We start from the raw sequence: 17,085 nt of genomic DNA on the forward strand, positions 1-17,085 counted from the left end.
ACCAGCAGGGAAGGAACTAGAGGTGGACAAGCTTCAGATGCTTATATTATTTACAATTTAAAATCCAATCTATTGATTACCATAAGGTTGCACATAGGAGCTCATAAAAATCACGCAAAATGACATTTGCTCACTTTCTCCCAAACCATTTTAAAGTTGCTCGATGAGAATCTGAATAATTAATTCCAACCACCTTTTGACTCAGTCTCATTATTCAATTAGGATTATTAGCCTTCAGAAATGACTGTTTTTTGACAGGGATTATATTTGAAACTGCATGTCTAAGTGCCTTACAAGTATTTGCACAGCTGGGTTCATTTTACAGCAATTGAACTATTATCTTTGCTGATAAACAATCACACATTTCCCTACAGATATCTGAATGTGCCAAAAAGGAAAAGCACATCCTAAGCATTTTGCAGGTTTTTTTGAAATTCAAAATTATTCCCTTCAATGCATATTTTGTTTTATTGAGATAATATGTATTTATTTTGGTTATTTTTTGTTTAGAATATACCTAGTCTTAATTTGATAAGCAGGAAAATAATAAGTTAAAATCAACATTTTTCCTTTTTACGTTTTTATGAAATATTAAGTGTACAGAATTTGACCTGAAATATTGTTATAGTCTTTTATTTCTATTTTAACATTTCATCAACACCAAATTCAACAAAAAAATGTTTGGAAATATGAATATTTTAAAAGCAAATAAGCAAAGGAGAACTGTCAAAGCCCCAATGCACATTTCCCTTCAAAACAACACTAAAGTTAATCAACTGGCAGCCTAAACATTGTAGGCAAACACCTCCAGGGCAGCCTAAACACTGCACGTGTGAGTTTTGTTCCAGTGAAATGAGATGCATGCCATTCAACTTGTATTTAAATATGCTCAGCAAATTGCCAAACAAAATGCTGATGTGACTCAGGTAAACAGGGTAAGTTAAAGGCTTTGGTATTCTTGCCTGAATTGGACAGGGTACTGAGTACAAACATTGAGGCCTCATGATGCAGCTGTGCAAGGTATGGGTGAGACCACAGGTAAAGTTCTGCTTGCCCACCTATTGGAAAGAGTGCAGAAGAGATTCACGAGGAAGTTGCAAGATTGGTCGACTTGGCTTGCACGCAGTCGTCGAGGCTTAGGCGTGGCCTTACAGAGATAATCAAAAATAAAGAAGGGCATGGATAAAGTGAATGCTCACAGTCTTCACCCCCCCCCCCCCCCCCCAGGTAGAAGCTTCGAGAACAAGAGAGCATAGGTCTAAGGTGAAAGGGGAGAGTTTAAGTGACTTGAGTGGCAACTTTTTCATTCATCTGGAACCTGCAGCCAGTGCAAACGAGAGAAGTGGATACAATTGAAATGTTCAAAAGACATTTGGACAGATGTATGGATAGGAAGAGATATGGACCAAATATAGATAAGTGGTATTTGTCCAGTTGGGACAAAGGGCTCGTTCCCAGCGATATGCCTATGTACACTGAGGCAATGAAATTCAGACCACATTCATAGATTTTTATTAATGGAAAATATGACACAGCAGGCAAAGGAAGAAAACATTCACAATTTGTTCTCTTCTTTTCAATCTTCCAAATACAACAAACTCTTTTGTTATGAAGATCATGAAATCAGTAACACAGAACTCTTTCATACATTCCTATATACAAATATCACCAGTTTAATTTCTTAATTGTAAGAATTTTTCTTTTACAAATAACATAAAACTTAGTTATGTTCTCTATTTACTTTGTGACTGGAGTACAAATTCAGTGAAAATGTGTTTCAATGTAGAGTGCAAAAATGTCAAAACTTGCTGCATGCTCTTTACTAGTTGAAATTCAACTTTCAAACTACGCATGGTCTATAAATAAGGAGCCAAACACCAAAGGTTAGCAACACGAGTTTCTGTTTGACTGCTTTGTTTCAAAGCAGTGAGATTTATTGATAAAAGTTTTGGATTTTAAGTGTATCAGGTGATAGGAGATTACAGCAGGAAAGTGACATTGAGGTAAATGATCAGCCATAATCACACTGAAATGCAGAGCCAGTTTAAAGAATTCAAGAGTGTACACCTATTTCTCACAAGCTTTAATCTGAAGGATCAAAGGCCTCCAAACTTTGGCATTTTGAGAGCCTTGCTGGAATTCAGGTAGCCCTAGCTTTGCTGATAGCTATTACTTGGTGCCTTGTAGCAAATTAATCCTGAAATGAAGGCTTCAGGCTGGTAAAAGGCCACACCTGTAGAAGTAAGGAAAGCTCTGCACTATTAGCATGTAATAATCACATATTTCCTTCCCATTTTGAGAATTTTGGAATCCAACTTCTGCCCAATATGGATGCACTTTTGAACTTTGGCCCTGTGGCGGCTCACCGGAGGTTCCCAAGTGACGTCACAATGTGAAGCCATCATTTGGAACATGTGGGGGTTTTAAAAAGCTGCACGTGACTGAGTAAACGACTTTTACTAAACTTTGACTCAACTACGTCTGATCATTTTCTCGTTCTTCATTTCGCACTGCAACACAGTTGCTACAGCCCCTTATTTTTATCTTTTTATCAAAAAAGTCATGAGTGAAATGAGAGCAATAAATAAACTCATGCATTTTGGCATTTTCCACTTGTGCCAAGAGAGTAAAATGATTTGTAGAAATACAAAGATCGTGTAAAATGATGTTATTGTCAAACTGTAAAACTCACAAACGCACAGTTAGCGTGACGCTGCTTCAAATCCAGCCTGTCTGTCAGGAGTCTGTGCCTTCTCCCAGTGTCTGCGTGGATTTCCTCTGGGTGCATTGGATTCTCCCCACCCTTCAAAATGTATGGGGTGGTAGAATCATTGGGTGTATTTTGGCAGCATGGGCTTGTGCCAGGAGGGACTGTTACTGTGCTGTACGTCTGGATTTAAATTTTAAAATTTATAATCTTGGGAACAATGACTGATGAAAATTGTCATTGCAATTGATACTCGACAGATTAGTTTTAAGTATTTAACTTGATTAAAAACTGCAGTTCAAGTGTCGGAAAAATAATTAAATAATCCTAATCCCTCCAAAATTCTGGGCATGTTTTGATTTATTTGCATAGAGACTGGAACAAGTTGGGTCATCCTCAAGCCTATCATGGTCAACGTGAGTGAAGCAGTATACTTAATTGAAATAAGCAAGGAATACCGTATCTATAAGAAAAAACAGGAGTTCACAGAAATATGTGGATCTCTTTTGTGGAAATTGCAGTTTTACGTTTACAATGAACTGAAAATGCTTATGCAGACACCCTGAAAGTAACAATTATCAAGATTAAAATATAAAATTTCTGGAAAAAAATAACGGTACATTCAAAATGGTCATACAATGTACACTATCCCAAGTTTTTAATCCATAAAATCTCACTAAACAAAATGAACATTTATTTTTGTGCAGAGAAACATCTTACAGGGAAGTCTTTGAAAAATACAAAGGAATTTAAAACAATACATATCCCTTTATGCAAGCTCCAGCTCATATTGTAAATATTCCTTGTTTATTTTTATTGAACACAGAATATTTTATTATTTTTATCTTGGACACAGTACAATTCTGAGTACATGGAAAATGAGTATATTTATCATTTAATTTTAGATGAACTAAAATCATCCATACCAATTTTATTCTGCCATATCTCTGATTTTACAATTCGTGTTTTTTTTTATAATTAACAACTTTCATTCATCTATGATGTAAAAGTAATTCTGACCAATGTTCCAAAATGTGATTTAAAGCTTTAGTAAATAAATGTTAAATACAATTATCTAAACAAGTAATTTATTCAAAACTCTTCAACCCAAGTAGAATCCTTTTATATAAAAAAGTAGTTTAGCAACAGTCAATGAAGATGAATTACACATCTGTACTGCAGAAACTAAACAATGATGATTTCAAGCTGCAAGTCAGATGGCGAGTGTTATTTAGAGCAGCCATTCTTAGCGTGGGACACAGGATTTATTGGGCGGGGGGAGGGAGGGGGGTGCCACAGACTGAAATCCTTAGGTGTATTGGAGATTGCAGGGAAGAACAGGAGAAACCAACTAAACCTGACAGTTTTACAGGAAAGAGGGCCATAAACTTTGAGCACAGACCATAGCTGAAAAGGTGGCACGGTTAGCGTGGTGGTAAACGCAAGACTGCTACAGTGCCAGCGACCCGACTTCGAATTCGGTGCTGTTTGTTAAGAGTTTGTAAGTTCTCCCTGTGGCTGCATGGGTTTCCTACAGGTGCTTTGGTTTCCTCCCACTTTCTGAAACGTAGGTTAATTAGGGTATTTGGAAGGCATGTGCTCTTGGGGTGGAAGGGCCTGTAACCATGCTGTATATCTAATTTTTTTTAAGAAAAAAGGTTGACAATAGCTGATTTAGAGAACTCAAGAAAAGAAATAAAAGTGCTTAATTTGTATGTGAATCACATAACTTTACTACATAGAAACTACAATATTGTTCACAAATAAATGTTCTCAGCATTAGCATCTTGATATCTTGGCACCTTGATGTGTGACATTTTTTTATCTCACACTTGAGCCGAGGCAATAATATTAACTGATAAATAAATAACTGTGCAAAAGTAACTGGAAAGGGAACATCATATGAACTCATCAGGCGAATGTCTTCTACTCTCATTTACAGCAGTACATTACTATATCCAGCAAAAACTTGAAACAAACCTGGAATTGTTTAATCCACAATTTAAAGCAACACAGCAGAGCTTTTACAGCTGAAGTGATGAGTATCACATAATAATCTGACAACCAAGCTCACAATCAAGGACTCTTGAAAGTCAGGAGGAAGATTATAATAGCAAGAAACGCCTTGTAATAGTGACAAATAATACACGTCAGGCAAATAAAAGTAGGGCTCAAGATTTGGAAGTGAAACTCCAGGCAAAAATAGTTTCAAATAACCCACATAAACTCAGGAGTAGTTAGAAAATTTACAGTACGATTGTTTTTATGTTAGATTTTGTGCAACTATTAAACATACAAAATACATCACATTTTCTTTAGTTTGTCACTTGTAACTACACTTCTCAATAATTTATTCAGGAAATCAAAAACAGTACTGCAGCCAAATATAATTTAAATGCATTGTTTACCGATACAGTAAACTTTAATAACTTTTATAAAAGAGATTAATATTAAGTTATTGAATTATATTTAAAAATTGAACTGTCACAGTGAGACCAGAAAACTCACACAATCTATCAGTGGCTTCATAAATGGGAATATAATCTGATTGAGTGACTTTGAGATTAATTAAAGTTTATCTTTAACTACCCATTTATTATGAAAGCTACGAATACAACTTGTTTCAATCAAGTTCCTTGTCATGCAAAATAGTAGAACACAATTTTCAGTATTACCAAACTTTTACTTTCTCTACAAGATTATGTTGCACTTAAATTCAAAGGAATATCATCTGCATTTTTGAACATAAGTATAGAATTATAAATTTTTAATGCTGGGCCGAGTTTGATGCTCATAATCTTCACTATATCTACTTGCGTGAGCAGAAGGAAAGCCTCCCCATCAATTGACTGGAAAAAAAAGCGCAGGATTTTAATGTGGGTCAGGAATTGAAAATTCAAGTGAAATGCTACACGCTTTATTTCTCAAAATGTTATGAAGAATAAGACCATAAGACAAAGGAGTAGAAAAAGGCTATTCAGCCCATCGAGTCTGTCCCACCATTCCATCATGAGCTGATCCAGCCCCGCTCTCCTGCCTTCTTCCCATAACTTTTGATGCCCTAGCTAAACGATAAGTTTGACCAATGTCCCATGTTCAGGGTACTTAAGAAAATGGTTATCTTGAAATTCTGCTGTGGAATATTAATAGAAAAATTATTGAGTAAAGACCATTAAATTGTGTGAAGAGGAATTTCAGCAAAATATACTCAGCATATTAAGGCTGGTGTCCCAAAAGGGCCAGTCGGGGACCTGAATGAAGCTATACTACATGGTGTGCAGGCTGCATGAACAGAGTGGTCCAGCAAACCAGATTCAATTCTCCAGTGGAGTCTGCACAAAATGTTCACATTCTCCCTGGGGTGCTCCAGTTTACACCCACATCCCAAAGACATGGATAAAGCTGGACTTAATTGTCCACCATAAATTGCCTATTACACTCGACAATGAAGATTTTGCTTCCTGAACACTTTTGGGAGTATATTATGGATTTTGGGCTGCTGATCATAAAAATCATCTTAAAACCTTCCTATCACGTACTGCTTTATATATTACCTATTTTTGTCTACCTCAAGTCTACAAAACCACCAAATGCAACATGTCACTGAAAATTCATTTTCTGTATTCGCACTTGGACTTCTTCCCTGTTGATCTTGTGTAGTCAGTGACAAACGTGGTGAAAGGTTTCACTAGGACATTGTGACCATGTGGTATCAGGGCAACTGAAATCCACCAATGCTGGCCGACTATTGTTTCCTCCTCCGAGGCTTTCCCTCTCCCACCATCAACTCGGTGCTCACCCGCATATCCTCCATTACCCGCACATCTGCCCTGGCCCCCTTCGCCCCCTAGTGCAACAAGGACAGGGTTCCTCTTCTCCTCCCCGATCATCGCACCAGCCTCTGCATCTAACACGTCCTCCTTGGGTGATGGAAACCACGATCTGTGCAGTCACAGTGTGTGGAAACATGGAAGGAGATCTTACCTCCTCTTTGAAGTGCTTTGCCTGTTGTTCACAGCCAGTAAGTTTCTGAACAAAGTTTCCCACCTACAACAGCAAGCAAATTTAAAGAGAAATACAAATTTGCAGATGCTGGAATCTTGAGTAAACAATGGGCGACCGAAGAAGCTGCCTTACCCATGGAATTCCTCCAGCAATTCACTGTTTAAACAAAATTACAGGTTTCTCTTATAGAAAATTTATGAAATGATCCAGTGAAACAACTGAAGATATGAAAACACTGAGGCAATTGTTTCAACTTACTTAAGGTCCAATTCTTATTTTAAGACAACTATCTGCAACAAATCACTTTGAATGATGTTAATTAAAATTAAACCAAAACAAGATACTGCAGCTATGAAATATTCCGTGTATATCAGAGACTTACGAGTTTAAATTCATGGCCACTGCTGTGACATGGAGACTAGGTATCGGAGCCATGTTTTAAGTGCATGCTGGGGGCAAAAAGGGCTCCCAAAATGCCTCAGGCGCTGCCGGCTTTTGGATTGTGTTGGAGATTTGGGTCGAGAGCTCGGGTCACCGAGGGTTTGAACGACTCTCTGCAGCTGCTGGGACTGCAGGAGCAGTGGTGGCGAATCCACGGACGCTCAGTGTCTCTGAAGGGACTCTCTTTTGCTTCTCTTTCTCCTATTATGAGGGGGGGGGGGCTGGGCAGTGCTAATGGCAACTCTTTGTTTGCTTTATAGCAGACAAAGGTGCAGCACATCATGGACGTTACATTTTTAATGTATTAAAACATGATAATAAAAGTAACTTTTTTTGACCTTTAAACATTAACAGCCCAGGTTCATGTGAAAAATGCCTTAAATACTGTATTATAAGGCAACTCTTGTATAAAATGACCCCTTGAATTTCCAGCTAAAATGTAGGTTTTGAGCTATATCTGCTGTATAAGATTACCCCAAATCTGGCACATTTAATATACTAATTCACAATATTTTGAAAGCAAATTATCCAGTGAAGGTTCACATTTTATCAGCATATTTTAAAATAAAACATCATTGGTTCCTTTAACTCCTATTGGCAGTCAGACTGGGCAGGGAAGCACTGAGACTTTGCTGTTAAGGTTCAGATTTTAACCTTGACAGGGGGAGTGCTGAGATTTCACAATTAAGGTTTGGATTTTATACCTGGCGTACAAGACGACCCTGGTTTTGAAGTGACATTATAAAAGTTCAGGACCGTCTTATATGCCAGCATATACGGTAAATGACTGCACAATCAAGCAGTGGTTATTCAGAATAATGAGATCATTCCAATGGAGTCATCAAGTGTTTTAAATGGCCAATTTTAATTACTTTTCCTTCTCTTTTCTTACCTCTTCAATAGTCCATTTGGACACTTTGCTGGCGCTGATCCCCGCTACACCTGGAAGCAGCTTGCAGTGCTGTTCCCAACACAGAGACAAGAAACGAGCTGGATGTGGGGACATGGCAGACATAAAGACTGATTGATGCAAGACCTGTTGTATGCCATCTTTTGGAATGTCTAAAAATATAGCATTAGAAAACACGAAGGTTGCAATGATAAACTCACTCCCTTCTCAACACCTTAAAAGATTTATTTCATATTCAGGATTTTAGGTGATGGATTTTTTAAATAGGAATAACATAAATTGTACTTTGTTATATATTGAAATTGATAAAATGACATTAAAGTAAAAAATGAATCAGTAAATTTGATTGTACCCAAAAGGGGTGTCTGCGGTGAGCACAAGATGGAGGTAGCGCAAGCAAATAGTGGAGACTTGCTTTGTCGAGAGGTTGAGAATGTGGGATTTGGAACACACAAGATGATTGCACAAGCTGAGCATCCAAAGGGAGGAGTGCACAGTGCAGAACCACAGGCCCGTCTCTGTGGTACCATGGCTGCATTCCATAACTCTACCAGACTGATGTATGCAGCAGGATTAATAATTGATCCCTCAAAAAAGCTCTTGTTCCAGGTTTGGCTCTCATTTATTAACACTCAGTGTCTCTTCCTGAGCCCCTAATCAGAACCATGATGACAAGGTAACAGCTGAGTGAATTTCTGATGTAAGAAAGATATTGACAAAGTTAAAGAGACAAATGGAAATTGTGGTGATGCTCCAATCATTGAATGACTGTCTAGCAACATTGGTTCTTAGAGCACATGAAATATTTGGGGCGGTGCTAAACCTGGAACCACAATCCATCATCAATTAGAGCTTGAGAAGTTTTTTTTTAAATTGAAACACGGGGCACAAAATAAGAATTGTTTTTAAGATTTTGTGTACATTCATTCACAGGACACTTCAATCAAGGAACATTAATTTCATCTACTTTTCATTCCTGAATTTCACAAAAATTCCAAGAGTTCTAAAAGTGCTACGAGAGTTCACAGATCATTGTGACTTCCAAATGGCAAATTTAAACCACAAATTATAAACTTCGCAGGCATATATAAATGACAGGTGGCACGGTCAGTGTTGCAATTAGTGTAAAGCTATTATCGCTGGCACTGTAAGAAGTTTGCTCATTTGCCCTCTGTCTGCGTGGGTGCTCCAGTTTCCTCCCACCCTTCAAAACGTACTGGATGGGGTGGGGGTTGCAGGTTAATTGGGGTATTTGGGAAGCTTGGGCTCATAGGCCTGTTACTGTGATCTATGCTTAAATTTAAAAAAGTTCCTTGTTCAGAGACCATTGCAAATGCCAACTCATACATTAATTTGCTTCTTTTAAATGAGCAAATACACTGTGTGTTAATACTGTAGTCTGAAAGTAACATGAGCAGGCTAACTGTTTGTGAAGATTGTTGACTGAAATGTCTCCCCTTATAAACAGGACTGGTAAATTCTTACACAGGATAATCTGTACAGAAGTTAAATAATATGTGAAATAACACATCTTGCTAAGAGCTCGATGTTTCAACTCACTTTGGAAGCTGACTTTCAACTCCTCCTCTTGAAGCTTATGATGATACTTAGGAGGGCGACCAATTCTGTGAAGTGGAGAAATAATGTAAAATTAAAGAAAGAATGATTATGATCACCCAGTGTTACAATTTGTTTCTGGCCATGATGGGCTAGATCACACTGATGACTTCTGCCAGCAGTTCCGATCAGTTCCCAGCTCAGTCAGCTCTTGCTTAGTGATTTAAGTACTGAATTTCCAAGGGCTCAGATGTGCACATGTGCAGTTAGAGGGATAGCTGGGAATGATTATCAGATTGAAAGGTCTGATTCCATTAGCTTGCTCTTCAAATGCAGTCTGATCACAAGGCTGAAAAATCAGGTTGAGATTCCCTCCATCGTTTTCAGTAATTGCCTCTCAAACCTGACAGAAAGTTCAACCTGATGCAAGGTCCAGGGCTGCACTGATTGCAATGGTGTGTGTTGGAAACTGATTGGATGATATAGTTTTTCATCAGTATGTTCTCCCCATGTGGGCGTGGGTTTCCTCTGGGTGCTTCAGTTTCTTCCTATCCTTCAAAAATGTTCCAGGGTTGTCAGTCAATTGGATGTAATTGGGTGGCATGGGCTTGTGGGCCAAAAGAGCCTGTAACCATGCTGTAAGTCAAAATTTAAAATCACTTGTGACTGCTTTTTGTGGTTTAGTTAACATCTCGATGCAAAAGTATTTATTTTTGTGTTATTGTGTATTTTGCTTTGTAGTTTTTATATACAGTACCAAAGGCTTTTTAAAAATAATAAAATAAATGACAGCATTTACAACTATGAAGGCTGTCATGGTTGTTTTACATTGCAGGTCTTCTGCTCACACTGCCTCTGACCTTCTTGCCACTGAGTCCTTGCTGGTTTCCATAGTACAGAGTACAAGTGAGATCAAATGAGGTTAATGCAGGTAGGAATAGCTATAGGCAATTGATACTGGGTGGGAGACCAGCAGCTAAAAGCTCTTTGATTCAGCCCAGATGTGTAAATATCGTAATGCCAGTGCAAGAAATCAATTTGATAGGAAGAAACATTTTACATCCTGCTCACCATCTGAAACAAAATATCTGACACAAGCCACCATAAGATGCATCTTAAAATTGCAAAATGCCAGAGAACCAATAAAAGATCACAGTAAAAGCCCTGTTTTCATCTGGCACACTGGTGTAAAGTGAGTACAGTTAAATTTATATATTATGCAAGACTAAATTTACTGATTACTTTTAGTAGATTGGTTTATTAATCTTAATTTTCATCCAGTTTGTAGGGCATAAAATGCTGAATTAGTATTCTGAAGTAAAATGAAGACTAGTTCTCTCAATTACTTTATTGTTCTGACACACTTTAACATTTATTTTGGTGTTTTTTCTCATGAATTTGGCCGTAAAGATATACAGAATAAGTTTATTTTTATTTTAAAATAAATAGTCATTTATCATAATGCATCAGTCTACATAATGTGTGTGTTGGCAATCTACAGATGTACAACCAACAGTGTAAAACAGGCTTGGCCCTCAAAAAGACTAAATGGAAATTCAACTGCTAGTTAACCCAACAGTTCAAATGTGTTCTTGGTACTAACTTTTTTTAGAAAACATAGTCATCTAAAATTACATTGACACTTACAAAGGACGGAAAATTAAAAGACCGAATCCATTTATCAAATATGATATCATGACAAATGCAGCTTTACATTATTTTCTGTTTTGTACTTTCACTGAACAAAAAAATCATTTGGTTTACATGCTGTTATGAGTCCAGAGGACCCCAAAACCCAGCAGCAATAGATATTCACCAAGACAAATGGTTGCTTAAACAAAAATGGCTTTGAATTATCTTTAAACATGAAAACAGAATCACACTTTAACTTATCACTATTGACTTAACTAACCTAACTTCTAATTCTAAGTGCATGTGAATGTAATGTGTGTGCAAGTTCAGAAAAATTCTTTGATTCACAGTCCAATCTCACTTTTCATTCCTCCAAGTTCATTGGTTGCAAGCAATTCTTATACTGTGCACAGAATCTAACATTTATAAAGTTCACCAGGCTTTGGTGCTGGAAAGGTAAACGGTTACTGCTTAAGAAGGTTCTTGTCAGTTTTCGGAGAGAGATTTGTTGTTCCAGGACACCCACAACTGATTTATTTCCATCAGCCACTTCAGTGTCTTGCTGACAAAACCTGCCCCCTCAGGGATCTCCAGATGATAACCTTTTTCTTTCAGGTCACCACAGAGTGCCTTTTTGTTTCTCTTATTCCAAGTGAAACATTAGACAGCCAGTCCTCCCTCTCGCTGAACTAAAAACTCACAACCTGTCTTCCAAATGGAGTTTTCCACAAGCTTGTCAGCTTGTCCTGTTCCAGTCTCAACTCCTGACTGCAACACTGTCGAACTGATCTCACACACAGTGAAAAAGCCTGTTTTACTCTCTCTGCTTGCAAAATCACACGACCCTCTGAGAACAGCAAGTTCCCCTCCAGACTGTCTGCGGCTCCAACAAGCTCTTTCATCTGTTGCCTTTTTGTAAACAACAATCCATTGGTGAAGTCTCTTGGGCACTCTCCAAAACTTCTGCAAAGACTGTTGGCTCCAACATGTCTCGCACGGAGCAGAGCTCCAGTATTTTAAATAAGATCTGTTTTAAAGTGTTTGTAGGTGACCTACACTGACCAAACCTTGCCCCAATTTATCTCCCAAAAAACATATCTATCACAATGCATAATTTGGAAGAGATTTCCTCATACTTTTTCTTATTCTTGTAAAAGAACGCTCATGGTGAGTCACAGACTTGTGGTGAAATGCAGTATTTTATATCCTGAAGGATTGTGGTCTTGCGTTTTGCAATGCCAGTAACAATGAAATCTTAATGTTTGCTGTCATCATTGCGTGAAAGTACAACGGCCTCTGGAGAGTGCACATGCATTTATTTCTAAATGAAGTCAGTCTCCCCTGCTCTTCCAAAGGTGCAGACCTCCCAAGGTTTATCTGCAGAAATCAGAGAATTGATGAGAATTTGAGGTAGTTAAGAATCATTTGCTCTGGAAACTTTCTGTTCTGTTGATTGGAGAATAAGTGCATTTTTAATGGATTACAAATCCATGATTATGACTTTGCAAGCAATGTGAACAGAAGATATAATCGATAACTGGATCTTCAAGGACACCTTTCTCTGATATCATCAGAGAAGTGGAACATCACTACTGACTGCAAAGTCAGAAGATTTCAAGGACATTTTTAATCCATCAGTTCTTAACATTAAATGTTCATGATTGCTGTGTCCTGCTAAATGATGTACCTAGCAATGCGAAGTTCTCTTCCCAGAGATAACATATTTATGGAGCACAAGGCATTTTTAAGCATACTTGTGCATGTCCCCTCCTTAATAAACGCTTTAATATGTATTTGAGGACAAGGGAGGCCCCAAAAATGATGTCAAAAATAAAGTCAAGTTCCTTTACAACATTTTGCTACTTGTTTTCCTGTAAATGTGCAATGGCATTGATCACGTTTACCTCCCATGATGTCTTGACTTCTTTCTTCGACCAAATGACAAGAGATTTCTTTTTCGAGATGGTCCTTCAGCACTTGACAATTCTAACTTCATCTTTGCTTGATTCTTTTCAGCTAACGGGCAGCCCGATAAACGATGATGGGCAATAAACTTTCCAGTCACGTGGCCTGAGCCATCACAACCCGGAGTTGGGCACTTACTAATGCATTCAATGAACACAAGACAGTGAAATTCAGTAACCACACCAAATAAATCTTCTTTCTATAAATCATGCCATGACATTGATGGAAAGACAAATTCAAAGTATTTTCAAAGATATTAAAAGGAAAAAGAAATGGCATGGGTAGGGTAATACCGTTACAGTGCCAGTAACAAGGGTAAACATCCGGTGCTGCCAATTCTACCAATCAAAATAATGATCATGTTTTTGGCAACATCATATAAAACAAGAAAGGCAAATTGTAAAGTCAATACACAAAACTTTCTCTACTTTGATTTTACACTTAAAAAAGGCAAATCACAAAAATCCAAACTAAAATAATTCTCCCAGGCAATGGGTAAAGGTCTAACATGGTTAACTGGTGTTGTATTAATTCTAACATTAAATAAACTGCACAAAAGTCTTGAATGTTACATCTGCCACACTAATATTCTTGAAAATGAGAAGTGGCTCAATGTTTCCTTTTTTTGATTGGCCAGAAGAAAGTGTTGATACAAATCACTGGACTGGCAACTCACATATACTGAAATCCGTGATGACATTTTCGGAGTTACCGCCTCCACTTCCAAAATATTGCAGGGAAGTATTCGTATTAATTGTTTGGCAAACTTTCAGTTTCATGAGAAACATACTTGAGTTTTTCTCATTTCTATTCCCTCTGAAGTTTTCAGTAATTAGGTTAAATTTCATCTGAATCAGTTTTCCAAAATTAGGAACATGGACTGTTTCGTGATATTCTGGGGCACATTAGCACACAAAAGACAGACTGTGGTGGTGGGAGGGGAACAGGATCACTGGATAGTCCCTGATACAGATTTGGGGATCATGATAAATCATTAACTTCAGTCAATGGGAAATGATGCAGAGAAATCGAATCCAAAAATCCAGAGGCGAGAAATCCGTACCACCTGAGAATCTGGACTTCTCAAAAACTCTCAAACTTTTTTAATTTAGCGGACTTCTGTGTGCTTGCGTGCGTGCCCAAGTGTCACACAAATGTACAGACAATATGGAAATGAACAAATAAAAATTTATTTATTTTTGTACTTTCTATTTTATATGCAAAAATGTTTTGTTAATAAACAATGAAAATTTACCTGTTCTTTTTTTTTTAAATTTTTTATTTTTCACACCATAAATCACAATAGCCATGATATACACTTTTTCTTTTCCACACATTTACAGTGACTTTTTCTCCCTCCCCCCTCCCTCCTCCCAAGCCACCCCCCCACCCCCCCCCTCTCATCCATTTTAGGTATACAATCTAGGTTGCATTAATTCAGTTAGACAATGTTGTCATTCAACAGAAATACACCAGAAATTCTACTGAGTCCATTCTTTTCTTTTCTTCTCCTTCCATCAACTTAGGTAATGTTTGTTCCCGGTAGGTTTTCGCTATTGTATTTAATGTAAGGCTCCCATACTTGTTCGAATATTTCAATATTATTTCTTAAACTATATGTTATTTTTTCTAATGGAATACATTTATTCATTTCTATATACCATTGTTGTATTTTCAAATTATCTTCCAATTTCCAGGTTGACATAATACATTTTTTTGCTACGGCTAGGGCTATCTTGACAAATCTTTTTTGTGCATCTTCCAAGTCAATTCCAAATTCTTTATTTTTTATGTTACTTAGGAGAAAGATCTCTGGATTCTTTGGTATATTGTTTTCTGTTATTTTATTTAATATCTGATTGAGATCATCCCAAAATTTTTCTACTCTCTCACATGTCCAGATTGCATGAATTGTTGTTCCCCTTTCTTTTTTACATCGAAAACATCTATCAGATACTGTTGGGTCCCATTTATTTAACTTTTGCGGTGTAATGTTTAGTCTGTGTAACCAATTATATTGTATCATACGCAGCCTCGTATTTATTGTATTTCTCATCGTTCCAGAGCATAACTTCTCCCATGTTTCCTTTTTTATCTTTATATTTAAATCTTGTTCCCATTTTTGTTTAGTTTTACCATTTGTTTCCTCATTCTCCTTTTCTTGCAGTTTAATATACATATTTTTTATAAATCTTTTGATTAACATTGTATCTGTAATCACATATTCATGGTTACTTCCCTCTGGTAAACTCAAGTTGTTTCCTAATTTATCTTTCAAGTAGGATCTCAGTTGGTAATATGCCAGCGCTGTATCTCCAGTTATATTGTACTTATCTCTCATTTGTTCAAAGGATAAGAATCTACTTCCTGAAAAACAATTTTCTATTCTTTTAATCCCTTTTTTTTCCCATTTTCTAAAGGCAAGGTTGTCTATTGTAAAAGGGAGTAGCTTATTTTGCGTCAATATTAGTTTTGGTATTTGGTAATTTATTTTATTTCTTTCTACATGAATCTTCTTCCATATATTGAGGAGATGGTGTAATACTGGAGAAGTTCTATGTTGTACCAATTTTTCGTCCCATTTATATAATATGTGTTCAGGTATCTTTTCCCCTATTTTATCTAATTCTAGTCTCGTCCAGTCTGGTTTTTCTCTTGTTTGATAAAAATCTGATAGGTACCTTAATTGTGCGGCTCTATAATAATTTTTGAAGTTTGGCAATTGTAAGCCTCCTTGTTTATACCATTCTGTTAATTTATCTAGTGCTATCCTCGGTTTCCCCCCTCTCCATAAAAATCTCCTTATTATTTTCTTTAACTCTTTGAAGAATTTTTCTGTCAGTTGTATTGGCAATGCCTGAAATAAGTATAGTATCCTTGGAAAAATGTTCATTTTAATACAGTTTATCCTTCCTATCAGTGTTAGTGGTAGCTCTTTCCAATGCTCTAAATCGTCCTGTAATTTTTTCATTAGTGGATTGTAATTGAGTTTATATAATTGGCCTAGATTTTTGTTTATTTGCACACCTAGGTATCTTATTGCCTGCGTTTGCCATCTGAATGGGGATTCCTCCTTAAATTTTGAGAAATCCGCGTTATTCATAGGCATTGCTTCACTTTTATTTACGTTTATCTTGTATCCCGACACTTCTCCATATTCCTTCAATTTCTTATATAGTTCTTTTATTGATAGTTCTGGTTCTGTTAAGTACACTATCACATCATCCGCAAACAGACTGATTTTATATTCCCTGTCTTTTATTTTTATTCCTTTTATATTATTATCTCTTCTTATCGATTCTGCTAGTGGTTCTATAGCTAGCGCAAACAATAATGGTGATAGTGGGCATCCCTGCCGCGTTGACCTGCTTAAGTTAAATTGCTTTGATACATGTCCATTTACTGTCACTTTCGCTAACGGTCCCTTATATAATGCTTTAATCCAATTAATATACTTCTCCGGTAAACTGAATTTTTGCAATACTTTGAACAAGTAATTCCATTCTACTCTGTCGAAGGCCTTCTCTGCGTCTAAAGCAACTGCTACTGCCGGTGCTTTATTTCCTTCTACTGCATGAATTAAGTTAATAAATTTACAAATATTGTCTGTTGTGCGTCTTTTTTTGATAAATCCAGTTTGGTCTAAATTTACCATTTTCGGTACCTGTTCTGCTAATCTGTTCGCTAATAGTTTAGCTATTATCTTATAATCTGTGTTTAGCAGAGATATTGGTCTATATGACGCTGGTGAGAGTGGATCTTTCCCTTGTTTTAGTATCACTGTAATTATTGCTGTTTTACATGAATCTGGTAAGTTTTGTGTCTCATCAATCTGGTTGATTACATCCAGGAGGGGCGGTATTATTAG

The 17,085-nt window shown here is 36.9% G+C and overlaps 1 protein-coding gene across 1 annotated transcript in view; it reads right to left on the reverse strand.

Annotated features, from left to right (window-relative positions):
* Positions 1-5,193: 5,193 nt before the first annotated feature.
* The window catches only part of l3mbtl1 (L3MBTL histone methyl-lysine binding protein 1), a 60,937-nt gene continuing 49,045 nt past the window's right edge, over positions 5,194-17,085 (reverse strand). The window contains exons 18-22 of the mRNA XM_069888031.1: positions 13,157-13,354; positions 9,624-9,688; positions 8,046-8,215; positions 6,692-6,754; positions 5,194-5,556 (exon numbers count right to left, since the gene is read on the reverse strand). Coding sequence (XP_069744132.1) covers positions 5,407-5,556; positions 6,692-6,754; positions 8,046-8,215; positions 9,624-9,688; positions 13,157-13,354 — 646 coding nt within the window. The 3' untranslated portion in view covers positions 5,194-5,406. The remainder of the gene's footprint in view (positions 5,557-6,691; positions 6,755-8,045; positions 8,216-9,623; positions 9,689-13,156; positions 13,355-17,085) is intronic.

The sequence above is a fragment of the Narcine bancroftii genome, chromosome 6, assembly GCF_036971445.1.
Source record: "Narcine bancroftii isolate sNarBan1 chromosome 6, sNarBan1.hap1, whole genome shotgun sequence".
NCBI classification, from domain to species: domain Eukaryota; kingdom Metazoa; phylum Chordata; class Chondrichthyes; order Torpediniformes; family Narcinidae; genus Narcine; species Narcine bancroftii.